The sequence below is a fragment of the Amphiura filiformis genome, chromosome 12 (genome assembly GCF_039555335.1).
Source record: "Amphiura filiformis chromosome 12, Afil_fr2py, whole genome shotgun sequence".
Taxonomy (NCBI): Eukaryota; Metazoa; Echinodermata; class Ophiuroidea; order Amphilepidida; family Amphiuridae; genus Amphiura; species Amphiura filiformis.
In genome coordinates this window covers 46,989,747-47,004,277 of record NC_092639.1, presented here as the reverse complement: position 1 = coordinate 47,004,277, position 14,531 = coordinate 46,989,747, and the positions used below count along the sequence as shown (strand labels likewise).

General features: G+C 38.2%; 1 protein-coding gene across 1 annotated transcript in view; it reads left to right on the top strand.

The window, feature by feature from the left end:
* Positions 1–1,223: 1,223 nt before the first annotated feature.
* The window catches only part of LOC140166301 (PCNA-interacting partner-like), a 36,097-nt gene continuing 22,789 nt past the window's right edge, over positions 1,224–14,531 (top strand). Inside the window, exons 1-3 of the mRNA XM_072189718.1 lie at positions 1,224–1,299; positions 7,825–7,981; positions 8,694–8,896. Coding sequence (XP_072045819.1) covers positions 7,843–7,981; positions 8,694–8,896 — 342 coding nt within the window. The 5' untranslated portion in view covers positions 1,224–1,299; positions 7,825–7,842. The remainder of the gene's footprint in view (positions 1,300–7,824; positions 7,982–8,693; positions 8,897–14,531) is intronic.

Here is a 14,531-nt window from a genome sequence, read left to right as displayed (position 1 = left end):
GGACGCGAAAAACATTGGGAATTTGCAAAGAAACAACATCATAAACTTCACCTCTATCACTCGAAACATCTCGCACTATTTGGATTAGGGGTGGTGCAATAATTATGTGTACCCCGGAAATGGTGAATTCTCAAAATGGTCTGCCAAAATCGCTTGCCCCCCCTTTGGCCATGCCAAAAACCTTTGCCCCCCCCCCTTTCGAGGTGCCAAAAACCTTTGCCCCCCCTTTTGATGTGCCAAAAAATCTTGCCCCCCCCCTTACACATGCAAGAGTTTGGGGAACCCGAATTTAAAACCTTAAATTGTCTTAACATATAATGCGAGCGCAGCGAGCATGAAATTTTGCATATTTGAATGGGTTCCTAATGTTTTCCTATGCCTTTTTAGGGCGTAATATAGAAACAATGCCCAAAATATCTGTGCCAAAATTGCTTGCCCCCCCTTTCGACCTGCCAAAAATCGCTTGACCCCCTTTCGACCTGCCAAAAATGCTTGCCCCCCTTTTGGCCTGCCAAAAATCTTTGCCCCCCCTATAATTCACCCCGGGGGTACACATAATTATTGCACCACCCCTTAGGACAGCGAGTGCGGCCTCAGAGTTAGTCTCCTACGCGGCCAGTTTGGTTACGCTCCCGTTACGCTCCCGCCACATGTGGAGGGAGCGTAACCAAGCTAGTTTTGTACGAGTAGGACGGTTTGCGATCGTGGCCGACATAAAGTCATAATCTAAAAAAATTATGACTCGGACCAACAGAAAATCGTCCCGTTTTACTACAAATAGGACGAATTTGACAGTTTGCTCATAGATTTAAGTTAGAACATGTGTAAGTATTACAAATATGCCAAAAATCGGTTTTGAAAAAATAAGGTAAATTCTGAAAAAGATCGTACATTATGACTTTAACTTTCCTGAAAAAAGTCAATTTACTACACTAGAGAACTGAGAGAACTGAGCTGCAGGACTCGTCTATTTTGGAAGTGCTGTGTTTAAATATACCAACTAAATTATTTAAGCGTAAAATGTTTTGTAACATAAATAAATTTATCAATTAATTTATAGTTATGAAGCGAAAATTTACGGAATGATGATAATTGGCTAAATTCATCAATAAACAATTAAACATAATAAAATATAAACATTCATAGCTCCAAGATACTATATGCCCACTGCATAAATGAACTAATCCAAAATTGGGCGTTGCTGATTGGTTGTACGCTGACTACCCCGGGTCAATTAAACAACAAAAGGTCACTTGTTAAAAATCCAGAAACTGATTTTGACAACAGACATTTTTGTCGGTAGGTATAAATTTTAAAATATGATGTATACATTTGTATTAACTTTATGTGTAACTTTGTTAAATTTAATTGCGTTCATTTTCATATGCTAGTTTTGTTTCAAGATGCTTACTTAATACTTACATATGGTCATTTTCACGGTAAGGCCCTTCACAATTGATTCTTAGTTTCCTGTTTCATGGTTGAAAACAAGGGATGAGGTGACTTTTAATTATTAATTATTAATTATCTATTATTTTCTTTATTTTAAAACACCAGTCGCAACCTATATCAACCCGTTTTGACTACGAACATGCATTTAATTATTTTACAACTATATTTGATTTTATACATAAGTAATGGTACAGATATGTTCTTTGTTTATTCATCATTATACATGTAGTTGATATGAACAAAGTCAGAAAGTAGCAAATGGACGTCATTAAAAGTTATTTTAAAAGAGAAAATCCAAAATAAAATTAAAATAATTAAATATTTTGCAATTCTCTACTTTGGACGCTGGCGGGAAACAGGAAACTAAGAATTAATTGTAAAGGGCCTAAAGGGTGTAACTTTGGATTTTTAACATTTTGATCCGTAGTTTTCTAATAAAGCCACAGAATTCCATGATTTTTGGCCACATAAGTCATCTAGTTAGCAGCTACCTTGGGTAGCATAATCATCTTCGGGAGTTACTGCGTTCAGTTTTAGCAGGCTTAAATGTACCTAATATTGCCATTTTGAAAAACTGTAAAAAACAGTAACATTTTTGTAAAACCCTGTGTTTTCTTCAGTTAGTTCATGGATAATTTTTCTTATCCTGAAAGTACGGTCATATGTTCAGTAAACACTGCCACATTAGATTTAATTGTGAACAGCCCTGTATTTTTGAGAACCGGACTTCGATATTTGTCGTTTCGGAGGCTTCATTTTCCGTTAACAATTGTTAACAAACTTTGTGGGTATAGCTTTGGTTCATAATTCTTGGTTATTTCTTCACTTCTTCTTGATTCATAACAGTTGATATCTTAACTTGAAATGGGTAACAAAAATTAGTTGATTTGCAAGCTTTTAAAATTTTATAAAATCTTGACTTCAAAGAGCCGATTTTCCGTTAACTTTTTGAAGCCTCGAAACAAACTGTTCAGCAAGCTTGGGCAAATATAAATAAAAGAGCTCATCCAATCTATTTATCAAAATGTAGCAAAGTAGATCCTCAAGTCACTTGTTTTTAAATCATGGAGATATATATCACCGTTTGAAAATGGGACCCAATACAAACTTTCCGTTAACAATTGAAGCCTCCGAAACAAATGAAGCCTCCGAAACAACAGTAAACTTAATTATCATCTATGCATATCTAAATTGGTATGTTCCATATTGATATCTGCATTGTAATTGTTGCATGATATGTGCAGAATGTCATAAATTTTTAAAAAAATTGATATTATGGTTAATGCTTGAAAAATATACTGATATCCAAGAAAGCACTTTTCGTAGGCTTCACATGCAAATAACACCATACTTAACAAATGGGTGAAAAAATTATCATGTTATAAATCTGCAATATCTGCCGCATAGAATCATTGATTCAATACACACAAGAAAATAACAGCTTAGATGATCCCAACAGTGTTGTTTTCAAAAAAACTACTTCTGCCATGTTTAACCATTGTAAACATGAAGCCTCGAAACAAAAAAATGACTTGCTGTGATAATTTAATTTTTGTCACAACTGAAATTCAATACTTAGAAGCAAAGCATGAAAATTAGTAATTGTGATATTTTTTACCTATTTTTTCATGTCAACTTGTAGTAGTTAGCCAAATATTTTACTTTTATGATCACCTGTGTTGTTAACTGAAGCCTCCGAAACACAAATCGCTTGAATTGCCAATTCTAAAAATAACTCCAATTTCTGTGAAACTTGGCTGGGAGGTTCCTTTCATCAAGTAGTATTTGTACATGAAGTTAGACATTCAAATTATTTTAGGAACCCAATTAAAACTTAAAAAATATGTTTAAGGTTGGGAAATTTCCATTGCAAATGACCCTTGATGTTAAAAATTTTCAAAATTGCAATTACAAACATAGCAAAACATGGTATAAAATTTAACTTATATCTGTTGACTTACTTTGGAATGGGATTTCACATGTATTCCAGCTTTCATGTCATAATTTTCTGAGCTTATGTAAAATACATTTTTCTTAGATTTTAACCAAAATGTTATGGAAATGTCAAAGTTTTTATCAGAAATCAAAAGGTTTAAGCCTTGAAACACTATTTTACTGGAATTTAAGTTGCTTCTATGCATGATTACAGTAAACAGAAACATATTTAAGTGGTTTGAAATTTTGACCCTAAAAATCAAAAGTTACACCCTTTACCGTGAAAATGACCATATGCAGTTGTTTTATAAGCTTACTCAAGTCAAGTTACGCACTAGTACGAGGAACCCATACTATGCATACCGTAGTAGCTTTGCACAACGGTATGGGACGAAGTGTATACAAAAAACTAGTGCAACGCAATTGCATGGTTTCAATTAGAGTTTGCACTAAAAAATACAAGGCTCCTGTAGCTTAAATAGTTGCATGTTTGTCATAATATTAATTACACAGCTTCTTCTTGTACTTCTTACCTAAACTTCTAATGCTTGAAATTGTAATAAATACAGTGGCGTACCGCGCTGGCCGCCCCAGCCCCGGGGGGCTGAAGAAGAAACAATTTTGCCGCCCCTTCCTTAACAGCCCGAAAAGGTTGACCCAATTTTTTTCACGGTCGTTTGAAAAAGTGAAGAGCAAAAAAAAAAAAAAAAAAAGCGGTTTTAGGCGCTAGCGCCCTAAAAGCAACCTTTTTCAAAATTTTTATGCTTTTTCAATTTTTTAGCCCTTTTTATTTGCTAATTAGTTTTGCCGCCCCTTCATTTTTCCCGCCCCTTCTTCTTCCGCCGCCCCTTCGTTTTTGCCGCCCCCTACCTTGACCCCGGGGGGCTGGCGCCCCCAAAGCCCCAAAATACGCGCATGAAATACTCCCATTATTTTATCCAGAATAAATAAAAATTCATTAGCACATGATCCAAGTCGGCGCACCAAAACTGAGATGGCACTTCAGTGCAAACTTAGATAGCTAGGGCGTCACCAATAACGAAAATGTCATACCGATAAATGATGTGTCTAATTGCCTGTTTTTCTAAGTTTGCGTTGCTAACTAGTTACGCACGTATACGTGATGGTTAACGAGCAAAGCTTTAAAAAAATTATAGTACTATCGTTGTGTTAGGTCTAAAAGTTGTATACCGCCTTTCTTCCGTGAACGGCGGTGTACTAAAGCGTCGCTATAATTCACCAGCGAATGTTGTCGGTTTTCACTCATTGTTCAAAATGTGACATGTACAACAAATTTTGACAAATACAGCCCCCGAAATTGTCTACTCTACTTTTAGCAACCCTTAACATTCTTAACTCCGAAACAGTTTAGTCAAAGTTAAAAATGCGATCCCCAACCCTTTGCTTACCTTTGAACGAATTTGTAGTAATCTCCGTATTGAAAAATGTCCGGTACTTGCCTGGTACAAACATAGAAAGGGCCACATTGTCATTGCTTCACTTCAGTCCTGGTAATGTATATTTCTTCCGTAATCCAATGGTTCCAACGTGGGCGTCACGATGATAGTCTCCTACACAACCAGATTGTGTCAGCTGAGTAGTACTATAATGAAAGACAAAGATAAAAAGACTAGTTTGCGTCTGACGTCATCTGTCAATCAAACTCCGAGCACGGTTTGTTTACAAGTGTCATGATGATATGAGTTGCTGAACACGGCGGTATAACCGGGCGCCTTATTGTTAATTTTGCACCATCAAACATACAAACCATCTCAAAAGTTAGGTCTTAATAGTAGGAAACTTTCTTAACCGAAGGCACCATGTCCACAATGCCTAGAAAAGTTGCTTTTTGCCTTGTAAGAGTACGTAATTTTAGCCATTCACTGCTATTCCTTTTCTCCGATCGGCACCAGCCAGATGAATCGACCTTCCTTATACGCGCTATTAGCCAATCAAGGATCGTAGAGATGTTGATTGACAGTGACGTCAGACGCAAACTAGTCTTTTTATCTTTGTCTTTAAAATTATAAATTAAGAGAGGCGCTACTTCGATCGCTAAAGTGAGGACAGCGTGAGCTCGGTACCTGCGTAAGAGTCTGTTCGACAAAGGTGATTGTGAATATGTAATGATATGAATGAGCAGAGAAGTAGACCCTCTCTACACAGTGCAGAAACATCGCAAGGAGAATGCTGCTCAATATGATAAATCCAAGTCATGAAAATAAAGCAATTTTGCAGAGCAATATTTTGACCACTTTTGCACTAAGTAAATTACTCCGTGAAGAGTGCAGGTTTTGCCAACTCAGGGAATGTTGAACCCACCCAAAAGATGAGATCAATGTAGATCAATTATCTCAACGTCAACCTAGTATAGTACAATGGGATTAAAATCATCCACGCACGCCCAAACCCTGGTACAATGGGATTAAAATCTACGGACCTCAGTATGCCGAGTTACAGTTACTGGAACTAGAGGAACACCCACCTTCGCATCCTATGGGCGTCTACGGTGGGGAATGCTTGCGTACATTTCCCCGATAGTGAGTGCATTCCACACAAATTCAATGGAGGCTGTTCACAAAAGTTGCAGCCTGAATATATCAACGGATTCAATACAATATGTCTTAATATTAATTCTCTTGGTCGGGCTGACGTCACAAAGGGGAAATAGCCTTGTAAAACCAGTGTGCGCATGTGCAGTTCCCCTTTCTTGTGCTGGTTGCTATGCGTACGCTTGTGCAAAGCGGAAGGGGACAATATTCCCGGATGTCCGACCGAGTGAATGCACGACTACACGTTACATGACCTAAGAACTTTTAGAAGTTGTATGCTGCATCAGAATGAAAAATCCGATAAAACAAGAGGCTGCTTTGAGCACGATAGCCGTAATGAATTCTAATGAGGCAGCGAGTCCCTAACCTGAGTCCCTTGGCCCCGATCTCGAAACAATTCAAAATGATGGAATAAAATTAAAGTTGAAGGACTTCAACTTCATTGTTTTCAAAAATAACAATTTATTTAGAGTCATTTTGTATATTATCAAATGTTGTTTATATTACTTGATTCATTATGAAGAACATTCTTTAAATTCCAATTTTGGAAATATGCATATTAGGCTAATGAAATGATTAGTTTATACCCTCACATTTTTTTCAGTGAAATATGAGGTCATGATTTAATTTTTCATTAGTTTGGAAATTTCATTATTGTCAAAACTTTCATTTAGATGGCTATTTTAGTATTACCAGAGCAGATGTAATAAAGAGGAGGTTGAACAAGCTATCCTCAAACAAAATATGTGTGAGACCGCTCATTCAAAGTAAATGATGAATCACCCTATTTAGCTGCTTTACAATAGAATACCACAATGGGGTTTGAACCCGGGATGGGTGTGATACACAAGTTGCAGCTAACTGCTTTTAGGGATAGGTCAGTGTGTGCGTGTCATCATGCCATGCACACCATGCATGCAGACCCTGTCATCTTGTCAGATTTTGGATAAAATATGACTGAAGTTCCATGGCAAATTATAATTTTTGCTGCTTGTTGCCACTTTCAGCCTCTATTATTTATGATAAACAATGTTTTCAATTATCAGAATATCTTTATTAGGTTTGCAGGAAATGACAGGAAAATACATAAAATAATAAAATAGAAATGATCAACAATCGTCACCTCTCTAAAAAAATCCTAAAAATTTCTTCTTTAGAAATGTATATATTTACAAAAAAGGGCGGATTTGGGGAAAATTTTACAGCACTCGATTTCTTTCTTGTATTATCCACATGTGGTATTCCATCCAAGCAGCAGGTCCTTCACACGCGCGTTTCATACTTTTCAACAAACTCTCTATAGAAACATTGGAAATATTTCCAATTCTGAAGTGAAAATCGGTCAACCATGGGCGGTCACACACATAACATCATAGGATATTTCAAGTGGATGTTTAACTACTTGAGAATAAAGGACTATGAATAGATGCGACAGGATTACCTACGGGATTATCTCAAGGATATAATTATGTTGACCCTCCTCTTTATTACATCTTCTCTGGTATTACCTACATTGTACCATCTCAAAACATGTATGCTTAGATCATTATTACAGACATTTTGCAACAGATTGAGAAAAGATTTGAATTTGTTTTTATTAAAATGAAAAGAAATTTGCAATTTTTGTAATCACACATGATGAGGTAATCCTTAAATTTTCATTATTTACCACATGTTTTATGATCATGATCAGCAGGGGATGTCAGACATTTTGCGAGTTTCAATTCTGATTATTTTATCTCAATTTTCAGATAATTGACTTTTTTTATGAAAACTTATAATGAAAGTTTTGGTCAAATTGAAAAGGTGATGCAGGCGGATGACGGGAAACTAATAATTTCATTACAGGCCTTATAACCTTTTTGCTTTTACTTTGTGCATAAAGTTTGCTTCAAACCTTAGTATGGCAGGGGAACCAAGCAGAGATATGGCAGGAAGCACTTTTCTCACATCAGGCATGTACATAGTTGACCAACACACTGCTATAAGTTGTCAAGCACCTATTGTGAACAATTGGCTACATCAACAGGAAATTCAAGCAGGTAAGGAATTCAGCAGTACAGACATCAATTTATGATGTGTAGTTTTGTGCTAAAGAGTAAAAATTTTGCCACAAATTGTGAGGAATCTATATTTTTTATCTTTGGGCGAGTCAATAACATCAACATGTTGACTTGAGTCAGCTGCCACATGCATCTATCATGTGGTGTCTTACTCGAGAACTCTTTCTGACTTTCTCTTTGAATATCAAAAACACTAACAATTAAGCGGGCCCCTGTACCCCGACCGTATCAAGTGAGAGCTTTGCTCGCATACGGTTATCCCTGTTTTTTAAAATTTTGTTGGCAATTATGCGGTGTGTTACATGTAAATGCATGCTTACATGTATGTATGCAGTGGCCCAGTGCTTTTAGGTGAAAACTTATTGCTGTGCTCTTTTGCTTGAAAATGTTACCAGAAAAGCATGAGATTCAAGTTGATTCCCACACATCTAATCTCATGTGATGACAAACATGATCTGAGCTCTTTGTGAGAATCGCTGTTTTGGACACTAAAACAAATTCTCATAAGAAATTATAGCGATGTTTACTAATTCATTCCACAGCAAGTCACTGGAACTTGGTACCTGGCTGTTTTTGTTTCTTTGCATGTCAATGATGTATGCATGTTGTTAGTTTGTCAAATTTGAGTATATGCTTTTAACTTCAGTTTCAATTATTTATAATAAAAGATGACATTTTCTTCTGTCCTCAGATGTGGATATCATTTTCCTAGGTGACACTGAAGATGAGAACCTCGATCAATTTGATGATGAAAACAACATCCGTAACCCACTGCAATATTTGCTGGAAGTGTATCGTAAGGCCAACCTGGCAGACAATGACAGACAGTTGGTACTAACACATAATGATCAGCTGGTAGCACTTCAACTCTGCATGGCACAGTACAACAAACAGGTATACTTCAGCATCAGTAATGAAATTTTCCAGTTTTGTTCTTTCAGATACCGGTACTGTAAATTTAAGCTTGAAATGTTTGTGTGTATGAAAATTTCTTCACTGTGGGCGCCACCTTGGTCTGGGGCGGACATTTTAAAAATGAATTTAGAAGAGCAGCAACGACACCACCTGCATTACATTCCAGATGTTAAATCTACATCATATGCAAAATTTGAGGAAAATTGAACGAGGCCTTTTTATTTTAGGGCCATTTAGAGAATAAACGATAGGAATTTTTATTTTGCCTATCCTCTACCGTGTGATAGACGACAGGCAGGTCCAATATTTTGCTACGATAAAAATATTGGACCTGCCTGTCATCTATCATAGGTAGAGGATAGGCAAAAAAAAAAATTCCTATCGCTTATTCTCATTCTTAGTCAGTTAAATATTATTTTAATAATTGTAAACAAATTTTTTAAGCAAAAACTAAGCTACCGTCATAAAAACTCCCCTCATTATAAAATGAACGAAACTTGTTTACAACTTCACGTATTCTGTTGCGAGTATTGCTAGCGCGTTCGCGTATTCCGCACTAGTCTACGCATCCAGCCTTGCGATACATACGCCAAGCACCTCTACACGCCGAAGTTACGCATTATCAAGGCGCATGATGACGTGGGGTCGTCTACGGCCTGATAGACGGCACCCGAAATCATGCGATTGTCCAATCAGAAATGTGTCTACGAACTAGACCACTCCCACTGACTAAGAATTGTCTATAACTGGTCTTTACATGTAGCCCTATGGAGAGAGTGCCCGTTGAGGGCGCTATAACCCCCATTTTAGGAACAAAAATGTGATTTTAAAAAAACTGCCCCGTGCGAATTTTCTAAACTTTTCAGAGTATGTAGTATGAACATGTAGAAATATAATCAAGTAGTTGCCCTACCTGCTCTTCTCCAAAAAAATAAAAAGTCCTGTACCTCAATGATAATGAAACCTAGGTGGGCCTTTAGGCCAAAAAAAAAATTGTTTGTTTGTCCATAGAGGCTTATGAAACAGTTGGGTCGGTAGGTCGGATTTTTTTTTTGATTTTTTTTTTTACGGATATTGCACTTGAAACTGACAATTTGAAGACTGGTAAATAAGTCAAAACACACAGCACTTTACTGGTTTAACTCTTGAGATAGTTCTGCATGTTATGCTGTTCATTTTCTTAAGTTAGGCATGCAGCCTAACTTATTTCTTTCTTGCCATTTCTTAAGTTAGGCGGGCAGCCTAACTTATTTCTTTCTTGCCATTTCTTATCTATGCCTGTGCAACAGGGCATAGATATTCTGCTTATGCTCTTTAGTCTTCTCCTTTTTATATATGCCTGTGTAGCAGGGCATATATATTCTCCTTATGCTCTTTAGTCTTCTCCTTCTTCTTCTTATCTATGCCTGTGCAACAGGGCATAGATATTCTGCTTATGCTCTTTAGTCTTCTCCTTTTTATATATGCCTGTGTAGCAGGGCATATATATTCTCCTTATGCTCTTTAGTCTTCTCCTTCTTCTTCTTCTTATCTATGCCTGTGCAACAGGGCATAGATATTCTGCTTATGCTCTTTAGTCTTCTCCTTTTCCTTTTCCTTCTCCTTCTTCTCACGCTTCATATTAACAGGGCTATCTCCAAAACTACAAGGGCCCCATGGCTCATATTTGGCACACTTAATGGCCCTACTCCATAGATGTGCCTTTTGCACATTTTGGCCCCATTTTTCAAAGGTCACGGGCCCCAGGGGCCCAAATGTAAAAATACAAAGCATGCCGTTTCTCATCAAATAAAGCAGCCTCGGGGCCCTGAGATGGTGCACTGATAGCGTCTGGAGTACTCTATATTTACATGTATACATGAGCCCCATATGTCATATATTATGGGCCCCAGGGCCCCAAATCTTAAAATAAGGGGCAACAGATTGACACGGTTAGCTGTAAAACTACAAGAGCTCTCGGGATCATATGTGGCACACGTATGGGCCCGAAATTGTAGATATGCATTTTGGCCCCAGATTTTTTTTTTTAAGGCTAGGGGCCCCAGAGGCCCAAATGTTAAAACAAAGGGCCGGTCGTTTCTCAGCAAATAAAGTAGCTACAGGGCTCAGAATTGGTACACTACTAGATCGTTAGCATTACATATAAATATGAATATAAGAGCCTCATATGTCATATAATATGGGCCCCAGGGCCCCAAATCCTAAAACATAGGGCCGGCCGTTTCTTGGTAAATAAAGCAGCTGCAATGCCCTAGGTTGGTATACTGATAGCCGTTTTAGCATTAATCATATTGCGGGTTGTCAGGATGAGATAAGAGTGTCATGGTGGGCGGGTGGGGTAGGGTTGGAATCACAGGCATAGATATTCGTGTTTGATCAAACACAACAGTGCCATCTAGTTCTTCTTCTCCTTCTTCTTCTCCTTCTCACGCTTCATATTAACAGGGCTAGCTCCAAAACTACAAGGGCCCCAGGGCTCATACTTGGCACACTTAATGGCCCCACCCCAAAGATGTGCCTTTTAGGGTCAAGGTCATGTCAAGGTCATCTAAGTATATATTGTTGGATTGTCATCATATTTGGTGGATGTGACCACAATCGAATGCCGAAAAGGGTCAAGGTCATGTCAAGGTCATCGGAGTATAGTTTGTTGGATTATCATCAAACTTGGTGGATGAGATCACCATCGAGTGCCAATTATGGCCAAGGTCATGTCAAGGTCATCAGAGCAAATATTGTTGGATTGTCATCAAACTTGGTTCATGAGATCACCATCGAGTGCCGAAAATGGTCAAGGTCATATCAAGGTCATCCGAGTATAGATTATTGGATTGGCACCAAACTTGGTGCATGGGATCACCATCGAATGCCAAAAATGGTCAAGGTCATGTCAAGGTCATCAGAGTAAAGATTATTGGACTCCCACCAAACTTGGTGCATGGGATCATAATCGAATGCCAAAAATGGTCAAGGTCATGTCAAGGTCATCAGAGTAACGATTGTTAGATTGTAACCAAACTTGGTGAATGAGATCACCGTCGACCGCCAATATTGGTCAAGGTCATGTCAAGGTCATCCGAGTATAGATTGTTGGATTGTCACCAAACTTGGTGGATGATATCACCATCGAGTGCCAATAATGGTCAAGGTCATGTCAAGATCATTGGGGGTTAGGGTGGGAATCACAGGCATATATATTCGTGTTTGCTCAAACACAACAGTGCCATCTAGTCCTTCTTCTTCTTCTTCTCCTTCTCCTTCTCACGCTTCATATTAACAGGGCTATCTCCAAAACTACAAGGGCCACAGGGCTCATATTTGGCACACATAGTGGCCCTACCCGTAGATGTGCCTTTTGCCCATTTCGCCCCATAGGTCAAAGGTCACGGGCCCCAGGGGCCCAAATGTAAAAATACAAAGCATGCCGTTTCTCATCAAATAAAGCAGCCTCAGGGCCCTGAGTTGGTGCACTGATAGCCCCAGGAGTACTCTATATTTACATGTATACATGAGCCCCATATGTCATATATTATGGGCCCCAGGGCCCCAAATGTTAAAAAAAGGGGCAACAGTTTGACAAGGTTAACTGTGAAACTACAAGGGCACTAGGGCTCATATGTGGCATACGTATGGGCCCGAACTTGTAGATATGCATTTTACCAATTATGGCCCCAGATTTTTAAGGCTAGGGGCCCAGAGGCCCAAATGTTAAAACAAAGGGCCGGCCGTTTCTCAGCAAATAAAGTAGCTACAGGGCTCAGATTTGGTACACAGATAGGTTTTCAGTATATGGTGATGGAACAGCCATTAAAGGACACTCCGTTTTGGGATTAAAGGGGTATTCAGATTTTTGATTTTTTTTTTGATTTTTTTTGTATGGAACGTGTTTGTTGCATTATTTAAGGAGGAGCGCCCTCAAGCGTTTTTACACAGCAAATGCAATTAAAGGGCTATTATTTGATTTTTAATTAATTAATTAATTTTAATTTTTTTTTTTTGTATACTGATAGCCCTTTTAGAATATGGTGTGTCAGTGGGTGTTAGGGTGATGGAACAGCCATTAAAGGGATACTCCGTTTTGGGATTAAAGGGGTATTCAGATTTTTTTTAGATTTTTTTAGATTTTTTGTATGGAACATGTTTGTTGCATTATTTAAGGAGGAGCGCCCTCAAGCGTTTACACAGCAAATGCAATTAAAGGGGTATTATTTGATTTTTAATTAATTTATTTATTTCAATTTTTTTTAGTTGGTATACTGATAGCCCTTTTAGAACATGGGGTGTCATAATGGATTAAGAGTGTCATGGTGGGTTAAGGGGGTTAGGGTGGGAAACACAGGCATAGATATTCGTGTTTGGTCAAACACAACTGTGCCATCTAGTTATCTATGCCTGTGGAACAGGGCATAGATATTCTGCTTATGCTCTTTAGTCTTCTCCTTCTTATCTATGCCTGTGCAACAGGGCATAGATATTCTGCTTATGCTCTTTAGTCTTCTCCTTTTCCTTATCTATGCCTGTGCAACAGGGCATAGATATTCTGCTTATGCTCTTTAGTCTTCTCCTTTTCCTTCTTCTTCTTCTTCTTCTTCTTCTCCTTCTCCTTCTCACACTTCATATTAACAGGGCTATCTCCAAAACTACAAGGGCCACAGGGCTCATATTTGCACACATAGTGGCCCTACCCGTAGATGTGCCTTTTGCCCATTTCGCCCCATAGGTCAAAGGTCACGGGCCCCAGGGGCCCAAATGTAAAAATACAAAGCATGCCGTTTCTCATCAAATAAAGCAGCCTCAGGGCCCTGAGTTGGTGCACTGATAGCCCCAGGAGTACTCTATATTTACATGTATACATGAGCCCCATATGTCATATATTATGGGCCCCAGGGCCCCAAATGTTAAAAAAAGGGGCAACAGTTTGACAAGGTTAACTGTGAAACTACAAGGGCACTAGGGCTCATATGTGGCACACGTATGGGCCCGAACTTGTAGATATGCATTTTACCAATTATGGCCCCAGATTTTTAAGGCTAGGGGCCCAGAGGCCCAAATGTTAAAACAAAGGGCCGGCCGTTTCTCAGCAAATAAAGTAGCTACAGGGCTCAGATTTGGTACACAGATAGGTTTTCAGTATATGGTGATGGAACAGCCATTAAAGGACACTCCGTTTTGGGATTAAAGGGGTATTCAGATTTTTGATTTTTTTTTTTTGATTTTTTTTTGTATGGTACGTGTTTGTTGCATTATTTATGAGGAGCCTCAAGCATTTACACAGCAAATGCAATTAAAGGGCTATTATTTGATTTTTAAGGGATACTCCGTTTTGGGATTAAAGGGGTATTCAGATTTTTGATTTTTTTTTTTTGATTTTTTTTTGTATGGAACGTGTTTGTTGCATTATTTAAGAGGAGGCGCCCTCAAGCATTTACACAGCAAATGCAATTAAATGGCTATTATTTGATTTTTAATTAATTAATTAATTTTAATTTTTTTTGGTATACTGATAGCCCTTTTAGAATATGGGGTGTCAGTGGGTGTTAGGGTGATGGAACAGCCATTAAAGGGACACTCCGTTTTGGGATTAAAGGGGTATTCAGATTTTTTTTTTTTTTTT